The sequence below is a fragment of the Myodes glareolus genome, chromosome 24 (genome assembly GCF_982192425.1).
Source record: "Myodes glareolus chromosome 24, mMyoGla1.1, whole genome shotgun sequence".
Taxonomy (NCBI): Eukaryota; Metazoa; Chordata; class Mammalia; order Rodentia; family Cricetidae; genus Myodes; species Myodes glareolus.
In genome coordinates this window covers 34780420-34803774 of record NC_142049.1, presented here as the reverse complement: position 1 = coordinate 34803774, position 23355 = coordinate 34780420, and the positions used below count along the sequence as shown (strand labels likewise).

The 23355-nt window shown below is 43.5% G+C and overlaps 1 protein-coding gene across 4 annotated transcripts in view; it reads right to left on the bottom strand.

Annotated features, from left to right (window-relative positions):
• The window catches only part of Gabrb3 (gamma-aminobutyric acid type A receptor subunit beta3), a 233723-nt gene that overhangs the window by 36117 nt on the left and 174251 nt on the right, over window positions 1-23355 (bottom strand). For 2 of the 4 annotated variants that reach the window (XM_048434733.3, XM_085682690.2), the window contains exons 4-5: window positions 22380-22624; window positions 2247-2329 (exon numbers count right to left, since the gene is read on the bottom strand). In XM_048434733.3, coding sequence (XP_048290690.1) covers window positions 2247-2329; window positions 22380-22624 — 328 coding nt within the window. The remainder of the gene's footprint in view (window positions 1-2246; window positions 2330-22379; window positions 22625-23355) is intronic. The other 2 variants (XM_048434734.3, XM_085682691.2) reach the window with 1 other exon arrangement.

Sequence of the window (23355 nt, the reverse complement as noted above, 5' to 3'; positions counted from 1 at the left end):
TCAGTGCTGGCATAGAGTCGAATCTGCGAAGTATGCGGGGGATAAATTAATGAATCAGTAAATTTGTACTCAGCAGGAGAACAAAGCCACCATTTTCCCACGCCAGCCATAGTACGGAGAGGCAGGCAGAAGAGATCCCCTTCTTGTCTATGATTTTTCATCTGGAATTCTGCAGGACACGTCCTCCTGCACCCAGAGAGTCTCTCTTTCTCATTAGCCACTGAAGCCAGGCCATAAACCCAGAGAGGTCACACTGGCCAGGAAGCTAGGGCTTGCGGAGGTTCAAAAGTGTGTGCGTATTCTACCCTGTCTGAAGGCCCAAGAGCTTGAGTTTATTTTGCTGTCTCAAAGTTGTTGACAACGAGTGTGGCTACACACCCTGACCTAGGGTGCGATTACTTGGTGTTTTGGACATTAAGATGGTAAGATGACCAAAGGAGGTAAATCCTCTCCACCCTGAGCAAAGGTCAGAGAATTCAAGCATACTTCTGCTCCTTCTTTTAAAATAGGAGGTTTGACTTAGGGAGTGGCTGCTTACAGGATAGTTGGTCTAGGGTATTTTCACTGCCCCAAGCATCAAATACTTTTCTCAAGAAATAGCAGCTTGATGTCTCAAAGTATTGGAGCAAGTAACTCTTCAAGTTGTGCTTTGTACCATGTTAAAGCAGTCTTTTGTCTTCTCCTCCACTTTGACATTGGGGTATGAAGTGTACAAAAGATTAAACACGGGCAAACTCGGAACTATGAATTCACCATTCAGAATTTGCTGAGTTGCCCTCCAGGTGCTATTTTGTGTGTCTGGGTTTCTTTCCTATCTCTGCTGCTCCTATCCAACATTTCTGAACTTTTGCCCCTACTCAGGAACGAACGGAACCTGCTGTGCCTAGGATGGCAGCAGAAGTCACCCCAAGAAGGTGGCTCCTAGCAGGGGCTAACGCTGCTTCCTACATCCTACACAAAAGCTCATGGTCACTTTCTAAAATCCCCACCGCCACAGAGAGACTCTGGCCTCTCACCACATAGAAGCTATCTGACTAGGATAATCCTAGAAACTGGAGGGATTTACCATCTCCCCTCAGAGGTCCCTAAGCTCCATGGCCAATGTCCTTGGGGCTTCCATTCTGCATTATTGGATGTGAATTTATATTCCTAATCCTCAAATCCACAGCTGTCAGGAAGCATGGACCCTGGTGCCCTCTAGCAGTAAAGGGAACAAGATGGCCAGCTTCAGCCTCCCACTGTGCACTCCCTCAGCATGCTGAAGAATCACCTACCCTCCCCCACCACAAATACTCTTCTATGACACCACCAGGGCAACTTCACTTAAGCAACCAAACCTCAGCAGAACACCCGTTGCAACTCCTAATAAATTAATCGGTGAAAGACTCAACACAAACGCTTGTTGAGACTAGTAATAAGCCAGTGCCTGACAGGTCAGGATACATAGGTGGTACCCTTCAGGTGGCATGAGGCACACCTCATTGGATGTCAGTAATCCAGCTTCCACTCTTCCATAGAGGCACACAGTGCCGAATTATCAATAAAGTATCTGTACACCCCTCAAATTGAAGAAAATTGCCAAGATGCAGAAATGGCCAGCTTGTAAGGCTGTGGTTCTGGCGGGAAATGAGTTTCCCTCGGACTGCCCAGGGTCCCAGCAGCCCAGTCACTCAAGCATGATGAAGCAGATTGTAGGAAAATTGCATCTCAGTGTTTGCTCTCTTCCCGCTGAACGGATTGAGATGGGGAACATTTGTTTTCTCCCATTTCAGCACAGAAAACAGACTACTTAAGAAGATTAGATTGAAGAACACTTTTATACTGAGTCTCTCTCTCCCTCTCTCTCTCTCTCTGTCTCTCTCTGTCTCTCTGTCTCTCTCTCTGTCTCCCTCTCTGTCTGTCTCTCTCTCTCACACACACACACACATACACACACACACACACGCATGTACGCACTCCTGTCTTTCAATTCTTCTGCTTCTCTCTTTCTCTCCTTATGTTGACAGTAAAATTGGCAAGAGCTAATTCTCTAATACATTGGCTTGTTTTGTGTGTTGGGAATGAAACCCAGGGCCCTGTGTACAGTAGGGAATCATTCTACCATTGAGGTGCCCCCTCCCCAAGCCTAAACTTAATATAGTGATGAGCTGAACACCGGGGATGCTTTAGCAGAGATGCTAACTTACAACGGCAAAAAAGACCAAACGCAAAAGGCAAGAAGAAGGAAGGCATGGTCTGATACGCACAGCTTTCGATTTCCAGGGTGCAGTTCTGCTCATCCAGGGGGTATCTCCTGAGGTCCATCATGCACGCCGCTGTGGTGGTGATCCTGAAACAGAGTGAGGGCTGGCGTGAGAGGCTTGCTGAGGAACAGGAGGGAAACTGCTTCTAGACAGGCCCAAGTCACATCTGCAGAAGCCCCCCCCCTTCCAAGGTCCACCTGGCCAAAGCCCCCCTCAAGGCACGCTGAGAATTCTGAACGAGTAGGGAACTCACTGAGTTTACTACAGGAAGGCGCTTTATCATCCTCAGCAAGCTTTATCAAGAAAGCAATGTTGTGCTTAATTTCACTTCCTTTAACTGGGTTAAATCGAGAGATAAAATGTGTGCATATGAACGGTGTGTGGAACAATATTCTGAAACATGCACACATGACAGAATGAAAGTGAGAACTACATGTATAATTCAAAACTAAGTACATTTTTCTGAATCAGGTTTTTATCAAGCCCAAGTTCCATCCCATTCACTAAAACAGAGCCTATAATGAGAGGTTTACATTTTTACGACATGTTCTCTTGTTCGTCTCCCACACACAACCTGAAGGCAATGCACATGCATGCACATGCATGCACACGTGCCTACACGGCTGGGGGCACTGGGCTGAGCAGTCTCCACTCATGGTGACACCATGGAGAGTCCGAGTGACAATTACAGGAACTGGGCAAGGAAGCCTTGTAGGTGAGAGGGTAAGTGCTTCTCTCCAACAACAGTCTCTGCCATCTAGGATTCACTCAGACCTTCCCATTTGGGTGTCATAATGATCGTTTGATCTATCCACTTGAGACATAATGTAAATAAGTGTTCGCAGTTTTTCTTTCCTTGGAAGAAACACTGAGGAAACCCCATGAATGCAGAGAATAAGACCCAAGAGCCTGCATGCTGTAACAGGAAAGCCTACAAGTGAGTGGTCAGAGGAAGAACAGGCTGTGTTGGGCTGCAGGGGGAAGAAGAGTGGGAGAAAGGACCGTGCCAGGGTAGGAAGAGAGAGGACGAGACTATGCAGCATGGCAGTGCCTCTAGCTCAACTCCCAGCCTCAGCAAGTAACCAGAGAGACCGAGGGAGACTGGCACCATTGATCCCTAACAGAAGCGAGAAGTGCAGGGCAGCTCAGGCCGCAGAGCTGAGAACTCAAGCCTCTTGAATGGAATTCGCCTAATCTGATAAACCCTTGTGGCGCTATCGACCCCAACTTTTCCACCCACGTCCTGTTAGGCAGCTTCTGTCTTTCTTTCTTTTTTCCCTCTCTTTCTCCTTCCCTCTCTATTTCTTTTCTCTCCCCTCTTCTCTTTCTTTTTTTTTTATCCTGAGAGGAGAATGACTAACTTTCAACGCCCCTTCCACAGTTGACCACAGTCTGAGAACTACGCTTTTTTTTTTTCTGAGGAGGAATGTTTTTATTTTAATTTAAATTTTAATAGTTTATTTTTTAAAAATTGTTTCAATAATTCAACCAACTGAAATTGAGTATCACTGGGTGAGTGTGAGGGTTGGTGTGAACTGTCAACTTTACCAAAGTTAGGATCACCTGAGAGATGGGCCTCTAAACAAGCCTGCGAGGGATGCTCTGAACTGGGTTGCTCGAGGTGTGAAGCCCCACCGTGAAAGTGGGCTGAACTATTTCCTAGCTTGCACCTTGAAGAGAACAAAATGAGAGAGAGAGGAGAGAGAGAGAGAGAGAGAGAGAGAGAGAGAGAGAGAGAGAGAGAGAGCGCCAAGCAAGCCCTGGTATGCACATTCTTCAGACTGCAGATGCCGTGAGACTCTTGATGCTGTGACGTCCCCTCCCTGCTGGAATGGCAACTGGAACTCTGAGCTAAGAGGAACCCCTCCCAGGAACTTGCTTTTCTCCCTGAGTTTGTCATGGCATCAGGAAGACACCAAGACAGTGATGGTCTCCACAGTTGATTTTTAAAAGATTTTCCTTTTTTGCTTTTTGCCCGAGACATAGAACTGACTGGAATCTTCCTGGCTTCTGGACATCCTTCACCCACCGACAGAAAAGCAGGGGACCATGAACAAATAGTGATAAAGGTAATGGCTGGTGTCCTGGACAGAGAGATACTAAATCCAACCCCATGCAGCTGGCAGTCTGTTGCTCCTGTTCTCTGTCTCTCTTTGTATAGATAATAATATATAATATTAAAGTAAACAATATTTATAACCTATTTCTTCTTTTCTTCCCTTTCTTTGTTTCTCCCTTTTCTTCGTTCATTACCTCTCTTTCTCCTTTCTTCCTTATCAATGTTCTCTGGATTGTTTTCTTGCCCTAGGACATCAGTCTGCCCTAGCTGTGTTTAGGCCTGTGCCATGTACTTGAGCATTCACTGTTTCACCAGGTGCTCAGTTAAGTCTGTTACTATTCTTATTTGTTATTATCCTTCCCATTTGCAGATGCGCAAACAAGGGTTAGAAGGAGCAAGTTGTTCAACATGTTCCTAGAAGGCAGAGAGATCTCTGATACGAGCAGTCTGTACTGTTCACCCTAGTGAATCTCTGATGCCTCTTTGCCTTGTATTAATTTCTTAGATTCCCCCAATACTGAAGAAGACAGATGTGAGCATTAATTGGGGCGTTTCTGGCTGACTACTTTCTGATCTTGCCAACCCTATCAAATACAACCAGAATTAAAGAACTCTGGTCCCATTGTGTCTTCTTACCTTGCCCTATGTCAATGCTCAGTGCAGTCATTGTTTTAAGCTCCATTTGCAAACGGGCAGGTTTGACTACTGGCTTCCTGGTTCTTTGTCTACTTTGGTTGGAGTCTATTAAGTCAGACCTTAGCCTGTCCTGCCCCACAGGTATCTTTGGGTATCAGAACACACCTCCCACAGCAAGTGACCCACAAAAACTCAGAGAACAAAAGACTTCAGAGATTAAAGGACCAAACTAGATTGGGATTGTTGGCAAAGAAAGACATCCTGGCTCTTCTTGGTGCCAAGGTGATGGGTATGAGCCAGCAGGGGATGGGTACCCACCATCAGGCACTCTCGGGAGGAGCCCTGCACCCTTTTAGTTGCCATGAGCTCAGTTTTCAAGAGTGGTTCACTGTTGAAGAGTCTCATGTGAGGCCCTGCTTCCAAGACCAAGCAGCCACTGTGAATCTTTATGTTGCACACCGAAACTGTGCGAAATCCAGTCTACTCCCTGCCATGAGCTGGACAGCCTCCCCCCAACTGAAGACAACAGTGAAACATGCCTTTGGCTCGGATTTCAACTTTGTCACAGTGACAGAACAAGCTGTGAATCAGCACTAGAGGTCCAGAACTCTACTGAGCATCTCTCTCGGTGGCAGAGGCGGCACCACAGGCTAGCTGTTGATCTTTAGGTAGCCACTGCTCCCAATCCCTTTCAGCTGCCTGCATCATTGCTCACTCATCTGCAATCCAGACTGCCTGGAACCTGAGTGCTTTGGCTAACAGAAGCAGTTGCCATTGTCCTGGGCCTAGGAGCTCAGGGGCTTAGACTGAGCACCTATCCATTCTTCTTACACAAATGCTTACAGAGAAATGGAGAGGTCACAGGGCATAAGTAGGTGATTGAGTTAGGCAACGTTTTATGGTGTTTTATGCAGTATCTAGGGAAATACATTTGCAGGAATGTCTACAGCTTCTTGCTATGGAGACTCCTTGAGGACATTGCTGGGAAAATCACCAAGGCAAACTGAATCTATTGTAGCCCTGGCCCCATCCCCTAGAGGAACCTCACTACACAGGCATTCTCTGTCTATCTCTCAACTATGGATCAACCCTAGAACTTGCTTTGTCTGGAGAGAAGTAGATGGAATAGCTTGGTAGTCACCAGAAGAACTGATCTCTTTTCTCTCTTCCTCTAACACAAGGAAGCTATGCCAGGGGAGTCTACTGGTCCAGGAGAACTGAAAAAAGGACAGGATTGAGGGGCATTATCTTCTTAGAGACCACCTCAGTGGTCCAGATATGGAGGAGCCAGCCAGGATAGCAGACATATCTGTTGATCCCCCAGAAAAATGAGCACCGCACCCCCACCACTCACATTCCGGTCTTCAGTTGCTTGCTACCTCCACAGTGATGTGGCAGATGGTAACTGAGCATTTCCCTAAAGCAGAGGTGTCTGCATCTGCATTGAAGCAACAGAGGCAGCGCCTCTAGGCCCTGGGTCACATCTGGAGCAGGGAGCATCTCAACTCCTCTCCCATCCATTTGTGAACAATCTGAGGGCAGAGTCAGAAAGGATCAAAGCAGCATTGTGCTGAAGATCAAAATGGAGAGCAGAGTGTCCTCAGTTCCCTGCCAGGAAAGTAGCTACCCAAGACCCAGCACCAAGGAATTCTTAAAGAAAATACCCAAGACTCAGCTCTCTCGAGAAAGGGCAGAAGAGTTTCCAAGCATCTGAAAAGTAGTTTGCATCTTGATCTGATTAGGATGCCTGTGGGTGAGTGGAAAGCACACTCCCCCCACTATGTTGCCCTGACTATGGTGCTCAGGGGACTGCTTGGTCGCCTTTCCTGTGTCCTTGGATGCTTAGAAGATCCTTGACATTTCAGTTGCCTAGCTTCTCTTTTTCATTTGTCCCTCTTGTGCTCTTGGTGTCATAACCAAACTTCAGTGCTGTCTCCAATGTCACGCAGTCATTCCTCTTTCCTCTTAAGAGCTGTCTAATTTTAACTATGAAGATTTGGATCTATCGAGCTGGCTTCTGCCGTTCTAGACTCACTCCTTCACATCTTGAGTTCCAGGATTTCCCATCTTCATCCGTTAAGACTTCCCTCTAGCCTGTGGAAACTGTGGGGATCCTGGTCATCTCACGGAGTTGGAGAAATGTCTCGGCACTTAAGGGCACTGGTTCTTGCAGAGGACCTAGTGTCCAATCCCCAGCACCCACAGTGTGGCTCACAGCTGTCTGTAACTCCAATTCCAGAGCATCCAACATCTTCCGCGGCCCTCGGAGACACCACACAAAAATGCGGAATAGAGAAACATGTAGGGAAAATGCCACCTTCGATAACATAATAAAAAATAAATTTAAAATAGTTTTGCATCTGTCAAGATTTATTTCTGGGCCTTCCATTCTATTTTACTGGACAGTGGGTACACCCGTATGGCAAGTGGTTTGTTTTGACTAACGTAGTTTTGTAGGAAATTCTAAAATCACAGGTTGTGAGGCCTCCATTAATGTTCTTTTTAAAGGTCATTAAGACCTTTGCAATCACTTGATATTCCATAGTGAATTAGGAGCTTCCATTCCTATAAATCAGTTGTCCTCATCAACTTAGACCATAAAACCCCAACATGGACAAATTCAACAGAACTAACATAAACGGGCTGCTCATGCATGTTCCAGCATTGCCAGGGCATAAATTAAAAAAAAAAGTATAAAGACATTCCTCTAAATATAATGCTATTGTATTGTGAAAGGACTTATGCTGTATGTGGAGGAGGCTGGGGCAGTGTTATCATCGTAACAGTACACATTTCTATCCCACACACATGTCCTTCTCAGTCACATCTCCTTTAAAATCTTATAACAAAATTTCATAGTGTTTAGTGTCTAAGTCTTGAACTCTATGACTGAAATGTCGCTGTGTTGTGACAACATGTCTATAACCCCGGCCATCAGGAATGCGAGGCAGGAAGATTGAAAGTTTGAGGTCATCCTGGGCCACTTAGAGCGAACACGCTAAAAATCACGTGTGGAGGTTGTGGTGGATCACACCTGTAGGATATAAAGAGGAGGTAGAGGCAGAAGGATCACGCAAAAGCTAAGAGAAGCCTGGGATGTAGCTTTGGAGTTGGAGAGATGGCTCACCAGCTAAGAGTGCATAATGCTTTTACAGAGGACCAGAGCTCAGTTCCTAGCACCTACATCAAGTAGCCCACAACCACCTAGAACTCCGTGTCCAGGGGATCTAACACCTCTGAGCTTTGCAGGTAACCTGAATTCATGTGCCAGTACACTCATACACACACACACACACACACACTCAAACACACAATTCATAATCAATTAAACATAATTTTTAAACCTCATTTAAAAAACTAAGTTTTGATCTTGTTAGGCGATTGACGGATCTCTTTCTTACCTCCCCTTTAAGATGACTCATGGTTACACCGAAATGCTGCTGGCTTCTACCTGCTCATTTTGCCTTCCACAATCTTGGTGAATTTATTTTTAGCTATAATAGAGGGGAGCATTTGTACAGTCCTTTGGATTTTACACACGGTCATGCTGCCTGTGAGCAGGTCAACTTATGCCGTTCTTTCCTACTTCGACAGCAGTGATAATTAGATCTAAGACTCTTGATCTGAGGGAGACATTTCCAGTCTTTCACTGTTATGATCTAATTTCATACACAATTAAGTCACCCAATCAAGCTTACTCCTGTGCACCGCATGTTCGCATCATGAAAACGTGTTAAATGTTGTCACGTTTGGTCTGTGTGAATTGAAATGACCGTGTGCTGGTTCCTTCATTTTGTCTGTGCAGTAGATTGCACTGATTGTTCATGGGAAATGATTTTGCAATATTTTCCCACTGATGAAGGCTTATGTTGATAGTTTTGGTTGATTAATACTCAGTTGGTCTTTGTGCAAATATCCATAAGGATGCTATCTGTCGTCTCTCCCTGTAGCCCTTTATGCTGGCTTTGATACAGCTGTCCTGCTGGACTCACAGAACAAGTAAGGAATGGCCCCCCTCCTCTTCGGTATTGTGAAAATACTTTAATTAACTAGTGTTAATTTTAGTTTTTCAGGGTTTGTTAGAATGGATCCCTGAAGCCGTCCAGTGTGGGACTTTCACTTTGAGAAGTTTGCATTTCTTATTATCTTCGTGATTACATTTTGGTAAATTTGGTTTCTCTAAGAAACATGCTAATTTTATCCAATTTTTATAATTTTATAGCACACAAACTTATGCTCCTCTTGCTTGGCCCCATGTTTTTTTTTAAAAAAAAAAATCTGATTTTAGTTATTTGAGCCTTTTGTCTTTTTCCTTGGCAACCTAGATAAAAGTCTGTTGATACTTTGGCCTTTACAAAATACACAGTTTTGGTTCAAAGGGGGATTGACAATTTTATGGAAATTGTAATACACTGAATAACACATCCCCGTTAGTGGAAACAGGCTTCTATCCGGGAGCGGTTCTTCCCCCATGGGCATTGCAGCTTGCACTTGCCTTCCTGTCTGACATGTTGCAAGTGTGCCATCATTTTCTGAAAAACTCACAATAGGGAGGCCCTTCGGGGGCCTTTCACCTCCCTACCCTCTACCCTAACCCAAACATTTCCGTGAACCCCACAGTAAGAAGTCTCAAATCTCCAGGCCCACAGGAAAACAAAGACAATCCGCAGCATCCCAGTACAGGACAAAGAAAACACGAAACTTTCAATGTGACTCCGGGGCTACGAGGAGCGCGCCCTCGGGGAAAGACGCCAGCCTCTTCTGGGCAGCGTCACTGCACCCCTGCCCCCCCCCTCCGTCCTTACCTGCCTCACACTATCACCTGTACTTCTAGTTGTCACTTTTGGGGGTCGCCTCCCCTATCTCAGTTCCGTAAGGTTACTGATGTGAGAAGATTCGCCTTTTTCATGCATAGTCTGACTAAACTACTCTTAGAACAGGGCACCGAGAATCGGTACAGCTGCTACCTCTCCGTTCCATGTTGCGGCGCTTTGCTTCCTATGCTCTGCCAGACGGAGGTTTAATATGTCCATGGTTGTTCTGTCTTCGTGCTAGCTCTTTAGTCAATGTCTAGTGTTGTGTCTTTTGTTACGGTTTTTGACTTAGAGTTGGTTTTCTCTCAGATCGACACCATCATCTCACCTCTTCCTTGGCTACCATTTGTACGGGACACACAGTTTCAGCCTTTCCCTTTCAACTTAGACCTTGATGCCGATCTGTATTTAGGTGACTGTCTATTTAGGTCTAGGCTTGTGGATTACCTTTTATAGATATTGTATAATTAGATCCTGATCTTATTTTTAGGCGCTCTGCTCTGTCAGTCTCTAGCTTTTGATTGGTCCATCTTCTTTATATTTGAAGTAATTACTAATGAGAAAATGCAGGCTTCTGCAAGCGACACTACTTGCTGTCTTTGTGTTCAGAGTCTTTCCTCCCCTTTTTTTCTTCCATCTGCTTTATGTGTTGTCTAGCGGATTCATTGGCACAATGTGATTTCCTGTTCTTTTCCTTTGCACCTATTTCACAGATATATTCTTTTTGCTTGTCATGCATATTAAATTTAACATCCAAATTTAGAACAATATACTTTGTTCTAATACATAATCTTCAATTGACTCAGCACCCTTCCTACCACGGGCATTACAGACTGTGTCTCTGAATCCTGTATGCTAATAACGTGGATTATAACGACCTGTATGTATTTGGAAGAGGTGGCGGACAGTGAGACAGAGCTTTGCTATGTAGCCAAGGCTAGCCTAGACCTTGCTGTAACACAGCCCAGGCTTGTGATTTGCCTACCTCAGCCTGCAAAGTGCTGTAGAGAAGAGAAGTTTAAAGGTGGAGTTACAAGTTGTTCAGGAACACTGGTTTGCCTTCCTCATCCCTGGCCATGACCACAGCTTCCTAAGCCTTAGCACTAACATCCAGTCTTTTTCTTTGAGCTTGGACATTTGAACACTCACTTGAACACTTCCCTTCAAGCAGTTCTGCTAAACAGAAACAAAGTATCTCAGGATTTATTTATCAGGAAGACTATTAATTCCTTCTCATTTCTAACAGCATTTTCACACCTCCCATTGTAGGTTGGCGGCTTTTCTTTCCTAGCAGATATAGTTACTATCCAAGTGGCTTTTGACAGCCAATGTTTCTGGTGACAAAAGAGCAAATGATCATTTTAAGAGTCCTGTCTCTGGAATGGATCCTTTTCTCTTGATGCTGTCCAGATTATTTCTGTATTTAGTGTTTGAAATTTTGGTTACAATGTGTCTCGTTAAAGATCTCTCTGGCTCTATCCCTATAGGAGTTCACTGAAATCCTTAGATTTGTACATTTATATCGTCCATCAAACTGGTGATGCTTTTAGCCATTATTTCTTCAGAAGTCTCTCTCTCTCTCTCTCTCTCTCTCTCTCTCTCTCTCACACACACACACACACACACACACACACACACGCTCGCGCTTTCTCATTGCCTAGGATTCTTATAAATTTTGATTTACTATCGCTTTCTCAGAAGTTTATTGGGCTCTGTTAGCTTTTCTTCTTTCTTCCTATTTCCTGTCCCTCAGATTCAACAGCTTTAATAGTCCTATTTCCAAGTCTACGTATTCTTTCTTCTCTGTGTTCAAATCTACGGTTGAACCCTGTTAGTCAACCAATCCCTTTAACTGTTATACCAGTGGCGCTCAGAATTTCTCTTTGCTCTCTTTCCATAATTTCTATGTCTTGATCAATTGTGTGCATGCTACTCAATGACAGCCGTCATCTCCTCAGCTCTCTGCTCACCTTTCCGCTAATATCTCCTCAGGCACACTAAGATGGATGGTTTGACGTTTTATCTAGCAGGTTCCATGTCTAAGTAGCTGCCAACTCATTGTGCTCCTTTGAGGGAAAAATGTTTTTTCTCCATGGTAGACCTTCAGCTGGGAGTTCTGAATTTGATTACAGAGTGTAATGAGTGAAAATTGTGTCCTTTCTTGTCACCACGCCTCTCCATCTCCGAGGATGGGTTGTGCAAGGGCCCATGCTGGAGCCAGGCTGTCAGGCTTGCTTTGTGCCAAGGCGTCAGTCCTAAACCATACTGAGGGGTTCTTGGGACTTGTAGGAACATATTTTGGCACCTCAAATAAATAACCAAGAATACAAAAAGTGATATGGTCTTCATGGTAATAATTGATTAGAAAATCCAAGCTAAAACATTATCCTGAAAACCATGAATTTTCAAGACAGATAGGAAAACAGGAAGAGACCCTAAGCACAGTAGGGAAATTTAAGGTAGTATCCTCAAAAACTTTACAGCAGATGTGTGAAAACTCAAATAAAACAGGCAGAAAGCTTCACCTACAATCCACGCAGTATGACCTGCGTAGTGTGGCTGTTCCCAAACTTTGGGGGAAAATGATGTCAACATTTTAATATGTTGGAACAGATTTCTTGAGCCATAGACTTTCACAAGAAAACCTGATAAGCCTTTAGGGATGAAATTAAATCTAATTTTGGTACACACACACACACATTAAAATAAAAACCACCCGATATTTCAAGTTATACTACAGAGTGATAGTAACCAAACAGCAAGGTACTGACCCAAAACAGACGCACTGAACAGTGGAATAGAACTGAGGATTGCCATACCAGCCCACATTCCGAAAGCTACATGTTTTTAAATAAAGAAACCACAAATACACACGAGAGGAAAAAAAACACCCTCCTCAAAAATATGGTACTTGTCAAACTGAATAAGTTCCATGCTGAAGAATAAAACTGGACATTTCTTCATCTCTAAGCCTTCGCAAAACCCAACATCAACTGATCAGGAACTCAACAGAAGATCTGATCCCCTGAGTCTGACAGAGGACATAGTAGGAAACTCAACTAGACTTCTTAGCACAGGAATATCCTTTCTGAACAGGACCCTGACAGTGCAGGTATCAAAACCAAAAATTAGAAAATGGGACCTCGTGAAGCTAAAAGTATCTGTACAGCAAAGGACACGATCGCTCAAGAAAATCAGCTGCTTACAGAATGGAGAAAAAAAAATCCTCTATGCATCTCATAGAGAGTTAGTATCTATATTACATAAAGAACTCAAGAATCTAAACATCAACAAACAAACAAAACAAAACAGAAACGACAACAACCCAGCCTAAATAAAATGGGACATGGGACTAAGCACAGAATTCTCAAAAGATGAAATCTAAGCAACTGAGAAACATTTTGGGGGACAAGTTCAACATCCTTGCTCATCAGGGATATCCAAATTAAAATTACTTTGAGACGTCAACTTACCCCAGTCAGAACCTCTAAGATCTAACGACAAATGACAACCAATGCTGTCATGTGTGGATGGGGACACTTGGTCACTGATGGTGGGAGTACAACTCGGGATGGCCACAAAGGAAATAAAAGATTCCTCAAAAAGAGAGGAAAAGATCTACCATACAATCTAGCTATGCCACTTTTGGGCATATACCCAAAAGATCGATCACTCAGTATAGAGATACCTGATCATTCATGTTCATTGTTGTTCTCATAACACCCAAGAAAGGAAAACAGCCTTGAATTCCATCAGTTGATACATGGATAATGAAAATAGGGTGTATAGTCACTGTTGAATGCTATCTGCTTGCTAAGAAAAACAAAATTATGAAATTCTCAGATAGATGGATAGATAAAGCATCGGTCTGGATGAGGTAAGTTAGGGCCAGAAAGATTAACATCCCATGTTTTCTCTTATCTATGGGTGTCAGCTTTGATTTGTCAGATACGTGTGTTTCTTTTGGAATACCCACAATGCTCAGAAAATTGGTAAAGGAGCCATACAGTGTGCTTCCAAAGAAGATAGAACACAGTGAAATAATGAAGTAAAGAGGGTGATGGAACAGGAAGGTTGAAACTAGGCCTGGGCTGGCAGTCAGAATGAAGGAGAGACTCTGGGAAGGGATAAAGGACACTAAAGACTTTTTGAAAAATATAAAAACCTACAATGGTAGAAGTTTCCTAATCATGCAAACACACACACACACACACACACACACACACACACACACACACACACACACACAGGAGTTAAACTGGTGTTACATTATAATGGGACAACAATGCCCTAACTTACTAGAACCCACAGGCTAACAAAGACCCTACTACGAGAAATGGGCTACTTTTGGAGTTTGTGGTGGCCCCATAGACCCAAACTTTGCAGGCAGTCAATGCTATCGACTACCCTCCAGAATTTATCCGTAGTTTTGAATATACCACATACTTGAGTCCTAGAACATGAAGAAATTGAGCTGGCACTCACCTGGCAGCTTCGCCCCCATTGGCTAACTTTCACAGTGCTGAAAGGTGCTGCACATACTACCAGGGCATAAATGAATCATGAGTCTTCCAATCGTCAACACTGCCAGCTACGGTGATGACCTCCCTGGCAAAATATGCCCACTGGTGTACCATGACAAGAACATCATAGGGTGAGATGACAGCATTGTGATTGAATTTAAGGCCAGCTCCACAAGAAGAAACCCATACCTGGTATAACTATCAGAATATGAACCTGGGACCCATCAGGCCACAGAGTTTTATTCTAGTAACTGGGCACAGTTTGCATAGTATTACCTGACTCCTATACCTACGCCTATAGATTAAGGCAACACTCAACCCTCATGAGAGAAGCTCCATTTTGCAACTGATATCCACAACTGATCAAGGTCCAGAAAATAAAAGATGGCAGGATTCTCAGCCCTGAATGGGCATCCATGTCATAACACTGCTTCAAAGGCTCAGAAATCACTGTGGAATTTGAAGTGGAATGGTTGTAAAAGGCAGAGAATGCGGATAACCGCCATCAAACGATGCTTTCTGGACACCAGACCAAAGTTAATCATCAAGAGGAGAGGTGACAATGATGTCTCACCCCTATGGGAGGACTTGTTGAAAATTTTTAGCTGCTGGGAGAGGGACAATCAATTTTCCTTAAGAATATAGCCCCTGGTAGGTTGACCACACTCCAATGGAAGGCCACATACTAAGAATATATGGGAAGCGTAAACTGGACTTGATTATTTTTTAAAGGACACAAAGTTGAGTGATTATACGAAAAGGGGTCACACTTGGAAGAATTAAATATGAAGCTGCAGGAATAAGTAAATATAATAAAAATACATTGTACAAAGTTCTCAAAGAACTAATAAAAAAGAGAAAAATCTGCTCAAAATATTTTCACATGAAGGATATATTTGCATGCCAATATTAAAATAATATTGATCTTCTTATGAATAAGTCACTCAATATCATATACTCTATTACAGAGCATGCAGAAAGAAAAATCTTGATTAATAATATCAAGACATAAAGGAAATCAGAAAGCATCAATGTGCACACTGAAACATTTGATAAGACTGTATGTGACACATAACACACACAGATGTGCAGACTCTACACTACCAAGTCTCTAATGTGTAATTCTTTCAGAAATTTCAATAAATTGGGTCATGTGTTCTGAAAATTTCTACACATCATAAGTTTGAACAGAAGTCAGATTATTGAAAGCCATAAAACTTAGAGAAAGAAACTTTTTAGGGGTGTTTACATTCATATTTAAAGGAGACATTTCTTGAACTAAGGCAAGGACATGGCCACCAGACATATGAAGAACTCTCAGACTCACCTATAATACGAAGTGCATAGCATAGTAAGAAACCATTGCACATATGTAAGGATGTCTACCAAGAAAATCAGGAAGAAGTATCGGCCAGAAGAGGGAGAAAAGAGTATCCTATATTCTGTTAGTGAGAATGTAAATTATCATAGCCATTATAAAAAGTGGTATATGGGGTTTTCAAATCACTGAAGAGCAAAACAAAAATATGAGCTATTACCCCAAAGATTTTAAGTCAGTTTGTCAAAGAGATATCTACACTCCCATGCTGAGTGCAACATTGTCTACAAATGTGAAATTAGGGAACCACCCAAACTACCCACCAACAGATTAGCAGAGAAAAAAGTGTAGTATAAACAATGCCATACTGTGTATGTACCATAGCAATGGAGGCTCTGTCCTTTGAGACAGCGTGGATGTAAACGGAGAACAATATGCTGTGCCAAACACACCAGGCATAGGAAACCAACTCTTGTGATGTGCATGCAGAATCTAGAGCAGTCAAAGCCAGAAGCAGACGGCAGAACGCGGCTGGCAAAGACTGGGAGAAGAAGGAAGGAGATGATAACAATAAAAGGCTATAAAAACTCAGAAAGGAAGATTGTTGCTCAAACGTGCTGCTCAGTGTGGAGAACAAGCATGTACTGTATAGTTCATAATTGTTAAATATAAATTCCTAAAAGGAAAATTTAAGTTTACTCACCACAAAAGAGATTAAATATTGAAAGAGGAATGTGATACCTAGTTTGATTCAATTATTCCACACGGTATGCGTAAATCATAGCATCAAGTTTTACTCTTTAAGTAGATGTGATTATAAATTGTTAATGTATAATAAAAATAAACATTTAAAAATGAATAAAGATAGAAAATTAATGTATAACAGTCACAGAAAATAGTCATATGAACACAGCATGAAGGAATAATATCTACTTCTGACATTTAAAAATTTATCTTGCAATGGGCGTCATTTTAATAGTGGTTAAATATAAATGAAAACTACTGCGTTTTTACTTGCCATATTTCAGTGCATATACAATTTCTGGAAACTACTTAATACATTCTCTACACACACACAAACACACACACACACAAACACACACACAGACACACAGACACACACACCCCACACCACACCACACCCCTCCGTACCTGGGAATCAAAAGAATACCTATTAGTTACCCTAACTGGGAGCAAAGACAGCACCCACGCTGTCGGAGAATGGGTGGGAGCTGGACTCTGTCAGTGCATTGCTCCTTTGGAGCAGGGAGGAAAAAGAGAAAAAAACTATTTTAAATGAAGAAAAACTCACTACAATAAACAATGTAAGTATCAAACGAAACTGTTTAAGAGTGTTAACTAAATTATTAGCAATATGAGATTAGTGGGGCTGGAGGCTTTTCTATACTGTGGTGCTTTGAATGAAAAAAGTCTCATGGAGTGGAATACTTGGTGACCAGTTGGAGGCATTGTTTGGGGGAGGTTATGGAAGCTTTCGGAGGTGTGGCTTTTTTTGGAAGAACTATGTCTTGGGGGGCAAGCTTTGAATGTTTATAGCCTTACGCCCTCCTCCAGTTTCCTCTCTACACTTTGTATTTGTGACTGACAATGTAATCTCTTAGCTTCCTGCTCTTGGCTGCCTGTTTCCAGGCTTCCCTTGCCATTATGGATTTTCCCTTTGGATCTAAAGCAAAATAAACTCATGATGTCTTATCACAGCAATTCAAAAATAACTAACAGAGAAGTAGGTACTGGAGACTCGCTGTTGTGAAGAACCTGACTGTTTGGATTTGGGGAGCGGATGTGAAGGACTTTGAAACCTTGAACTAAAAAGGCTATTTTTGCCATGAACACAGCTTAACAGTTCAATCTCTTTGGAGCCTGGAGGATGGTAGTGCTGAGAGCAATGTGGAGGATAGAGGATTCAGATTTAAATATTGCTAACTGGGTTAGAGGTCAGTCATGGGACATTTTGGCAAAGATGCCTTCTGTCCTTGTCTTGAGACCTTGCCCAAGGCTACACTAAAAGGTATTAGACTGATTTCTTTGGCAGAGCGAGTATAATGCTGAGTCTATGGATTGGTTATGACTGATAACTATTAGGCAGATCTAAAATGAAAAAGAGAACGTGGGACATAAAGAAATACAAAATGTACGGTTTGGAGAGAAAAGGTGCACTAGGGAGCTTCTGTTGCAGCCAATGCACACGCCGAAAGAGAGGCTGGGATGTTAAGGAGAGAGGAGCCATTAGGGAGTGACATCCTGACTTCCGAGGCTGCAGGACAACAATGGGAATGGTGTGCAGAGGGCAAAACACCTCCCAGGTAAGCTTCCAGCTCGTGAAAGAGGAGAGCCTGAAGAGTTCCCTGTTCCTAGAAAAAATTAAAAATAAAAATAAGACCGCACACAAAAGTCATAGCTGACGTGGCTCAAAGGGGAGTGGCCATCCTGAACTGGCCAACAAGCTTGGCGGTGCAATCCACAGAGCAGTGGTTTGGGAAGCCTGAGAGCTGCAAGGGTGAGGAGATCATAATTTCTTCCTCCACACTTCAGAGAGCTGCTAAGGACAGGTATGACGTAGCAGAGAAATCCTGAAAACCAGGTCACCAGAGACCGTGACATAAAGCTGTGAACATGAAGGCTGGGTTCAGTGGAGACCCCAACATGTTGACGGTCCCGATACCTCTGGAAGCTCAGGCCTTCGCTGCAGTAAATAGAGTTGACTAAGGGACCATAAAAAATAACAACTTTAGAATAAGATTCTAAATCAATCGTAAGTCTCAATTTGGATCTTTTCAAATCCACTCTAGGTTTGATCTAACGAGGCATTCAAACTTTAACCACAGGAATGATTCTCCATTATAACCACAGTAATAATTTTCAGCATTAGCTTTTATCATCAGGTAGGAACAGTACAATGTATTATCCGAAATAATTTTATATTTCCCATCAAAATATGCTACCTTGCTTTGATGACCACCATTCAACTTCAGTGTGTTAGAGGGCAAATGGCATTATATTTGCAATTTCCTTATTAGCCTACAGCACAGAGCAACACAATGTTTAATGGGGCAAAGTAAGACATTTAAAGAGGATCCAGACATTGGAAAGAAGGCAGAGAAGATGGAAAGGGAAGACATCTCCACTGTCTGACAGACAGCAGGGCAGAGTAGAGAAGCTGGGCAGGCAGGGATGGATAACGGCCCTTAAGTCCAGAAGCCTTCAACAGCCGAGACCTTTCTAATACCCGGAAAGGCAGGAGTGCCCAAAACAAACCTTAAAGGTGCATTCCTGTCAGGACGGCATTATGCCTCATCCACAGATTCCTCCAGCGTCACAGCATGCTGCCTATGCTAGAGGCTCAGTCTGCCAAGGGGGTCAGCTGTGCCCAAGTCAGTGACCACTAAGGAACTCGTGAAACAGTTTCCAGTACCAATGACCTTTCATTACTGTTCTCGGGAAGTTGTGGGCCAAATCAACAGCAGAGTGAAGAATCAATGCTTTCCCAGAACGAGACTGAGCTGAGGTATTAATGTAGGCTGCCTCTGGTCTACAGCCAAAGAGTTTTATCTTTTCCAGAAAATGCTAAAGCCCCCTCGATCCTGGTGCATCATGGCTCTACGTGAAGGAAAAGAAACCCAGAAACTCAAAGTAGAGGCTGATCACCAGTGCGGGCAATAGCTGGGCTGAAGAACGAGCTCAGGGTCCAGCAGTGGTAAAAATCCAACAGCAAGTCTCCAGCAGCGGTGCCTCCTGAGGATGGAGACAGCAAGCCAGGACTATGGGGCATTTGACTGGTGTGGTCGCCTCCATTCCCACACACAGTACAGACACCACTAATGAAGAGGGCCAGTTTCAACTTTCAGATGTTCCCATGTAAAAGCAAAAGGTCTTCAGGAGAAAACTGACATCGGATTTTTGAATCTTGCTCTTTTCCCAGGAGCCCTTGTTATGTTGCTGGGCGTTAGTGAAATCCACAGCCCCTAGTCAACCTCAAGCTCCAGACAGACATGAAGTGTCCACTGTCCCATTGAGCACTGACATGCTGTAGGCTTGGAAGATTCGATGGATTATAATTACAATGTGTTCAACTTCTGATGAGTTAATAAAGATGCCAAAACACTAAAAACTGAGGAGCATCTGATCCTATTTACCAAGAGATACAGTGTATCATCCAGGCTTGAGATGTTGACTTAGCTCTGGCTTGCTATGTTCCTACCACAATTCAGCAAATGTAGCAATAAGAGAAAGAAGGGCTAAGGACAGGGTGAGACTGACAACACCTTATTTTTAGAGAGAAAAGTTTATGTGCTTCTCTACCAAAGGCTGGAATATACGTCACAGGCTAGCACAGGATGAATATGTATCTACGTGAACTTTAAACAATCATCAACATCTTTAATTATTAACCTGCTTTTTGATCAAAAGTTCCTTAAGCTCTGTGAAGACATACTGATTTGAATATCAGGATAGGAATGCATAGGCTCGCCAGCTTCTAAGAAGCCAGAAGCCGGCTGTGCAGCCACTGTTTACATAGGCTATGCTGCTCAGTCTGGACTTACGGGGGCTTGTGGAGGTCCTCAGAAACGTGAAGAATTGTTAATAGAAGTAGGAGAATCTCCATAAAGATTGAGAAGCATGAGACAATCGTTCCTGGGAAAAAAGGCTGCAAGGGAAGCTGCTTCCTGGCTGCAGGTAACTGATGGAAATCTAACCAAACGGTGATGGTTAGATTGTTGTGCAAGGCGATCATAAAAGGCCTCCTGACTTATGACTACAGCACTCCTTACTCTGTAGGCCAAGTGTGACGTAAAACTACAATTTTAGAAAATATTTTCTTCTTTGTTTGGTTGGTTTTCTATTTTTTCCTCTTCCCTTTTGTTTGGCATGGAATTTGACACCTTGGAATGAAATTCCTAAGCTTCTTACAGCACTTGCGTGCGTGTTACGTAATCTATTCCCCAAAGTTACAGCCCTTTGATTTTACCAAAGGCAAATTGATAGAGTCCACTTCCATCAAGAAAATAAAGAATGCAGGGCCAGCAAAACAACTCGTGGGGAAAGGCGTTAGGAAGCAAGCCTGAAACCTGAGTTTTGTTCTGGATACCCACAGGGTGGAAGAAGAGAAGCAATTCTTTCAGGTAGCCTACCCTCGTTTAATGAATACACACCCAAAATAAGTACATGTAACATGAAAAAGATAAGAGACCATGAGGAAACTATTTTTAGATGAAGAATAAAATAAATTAAAGGAAAAGAACCCAAAGAGCATGCTTTGTTTTAAAGAGGCAAAATGTCAGAGATTTTCTTCGCTATTCCCACCCAGCTTGCCTGCATTATGGACATATATCCACGTGCACACACAGACATAAACTCAGGTCCCTACACTCACATCCACACGTATGGACAAATAGGGTATAAACACACACAGCCGGCCTCGACTTTGGTGAGGGGAATTGACGTGTCAGGGTAGGTGCTTGCTCTTCCAGTGAGACCAGCACACTTTTAGAACTTTTTAGGCTGGAGCTGAATGTCTCACTGTGGGGTAAATGTATAAACTACTTGACCTGGCCACAGAACATCAGGCTGGACTCCGGTGAGGCCAACACAGTCCTATTGGCATGCACTAGTATTCCCTTCTACTTAGAAAGGTCTGATTTGGCAGAAATCCCAACTACACTATTGTGGTTGGTTAAAGAAGACATTCAAAATTTTCTAGTTAAGACTATGCTAAATAATCTCCTCTATTCAATCTAGAGACTCTACTCACCACGGGAAGTAGATTTCAACATATTTGGGTTGGGGTTTTACTTTTAGCTATTGGAGTCTTCTAAAAAAGTCCTGAACTCACAGCAACCTGAGATAGGACTTCCTCCAAGATACCCACTTAATGTTTCATTCAAAACTGTGGACCACTCCCAGAAGGCCTCAAGGCCACTTTTAACCCACACCATCAGGGAAGTCAGACAGGTGCATCTACACATCCGTACCAAACCACAGCAGCCCAGAACCAAAATCAGTGTAAAGTCCATGCAGAAACAGAGGGCTTGCGAATGTTATTCAGCAAATTGATAACATACAATTATAAAACAGCAGGGGGGGGCATCATAGGAAGATCAGGTCACTTCTTAGGAAGCAGGGAAGTCCTGGGCCCCCTCTGTGCAGTCCAGGGGGCAGCCTGGTTTTCAGGTAGGTGACTCCATCTTAAGCCCTGGGAAAATCTCCATCTCCTGTGTCAGGCATTGCCTCCATAGAGTACAGCTGAGACTATACCTTAAATCTGCACAATAGACATCTTCTAATTAAGCAGTGCAGCTCGTTTTAGAAAAAAAACTATTTAAGCCTTGCAAGTGTCAGGGGAATATTAATTACAGGTCTTTGTGCTTTCTGATATGGGAGTCTGTGTTCTTAGAGATGGCAACCCAATTATACACAAACTATCCAAGAAGGCTACTTTGTAATCTTTGGTGATTCTTATAGGAACAGTTAATGCACCAAATCTTCCAGTGATGAGTGTTTCCTTTCTGCAAAGCTTAGAATGTCTCATGGATATTTATCAGCTAATCTAAGGAGAATCTCAGTGCCAGCGTACCCCACAACTTCACAATGGGCTCTGCAGCACAGACAGACCTGAGCCGGTACGGAGGTCCTGTAGAGCGGACAGATCTGAGCACTGCAGAGTGGACAGACCTGAACCCGAACAGCAGCCCTGCAGAGCGGACAGACCTAAGCCCTGCAGAGCAGACAGACCTGAGTCCGAACAGCGGCCCTGCAGAGCGGACAGACCTAAGCCCTGCAGAGCAGACAGACCTGAGCCCGTACAGCACTGTCCCATCAGGGTGGAGGCGGATCATGCGGTTTTTCACTGTCACTCCGTGCACAAATGACTTTTTGTCATTTAAGAAATATGTGTCGGGCACCCAGAGCTGGTCAGCCACTCGATTGTCAAGCGTGAGGTTGAGAGGGATCCCAGAATAGGCGAGCCTTTTATCTCTCCAATATTGTTGGAAATACATAGTTAAGGTATAGTCCTGGGAGGAAGAAAAGAAAAGAAAGAAAATTAGTTTGTGCTTAACACAGGTGTAACTCCTGCATGCAACAAGTCCAGGCTGAATCCCACTTCCTGGAAACGGGCGGGGCACCAGACATTTCCTTGGGAATGCAAACACTGAGTTCAGGAAACACAACGTAAGAAGAGACGTAAGACATATATAGACAATTTTGCTTTACTTAGTTAAAGGCACCAGACAGGTGGTGTTCTGAGACAACCATACAGAAAGAAAAGGCAAGAAAGCATTATTGGAAAATCAGATGGTTGGCATGGAACTTGGTTGACTCCCTAGGTCCGCGTTTCCCACCAACCAGACAGTGGTTTAACCAAGCCGTGTGGGTGGATTCTATCTCTAAGCCATCTCTGCAGTTGAAGCTGCTTTCTTCTGCCCTTGCAAGGGCTATGAACACGCAGGCCTTCCAGCAACATCCCCTGGAGATAAAGTGGCCTGTGGGAGAGCTCGGTGCCTGACTTCCACACGTTCTTTTCCTCTTAGCTCATCCTTGCTAGATGTTAACTGGGCTACAGTCTCACCTGGAGATATAGGAACTAGGGGAGCCTGAATAACAGCGGGACTTGGAGGGAGACCACCGCACTGCCTCAGGCAACCAACGAAACCATCCAGTACCCACTCCGGGAACTATAAAGTCAGTGTTGCTTTTGGTTGTTCTTGTTGGCAAAACAGTTAATGCAGTTGGCAGAGATGAAGGC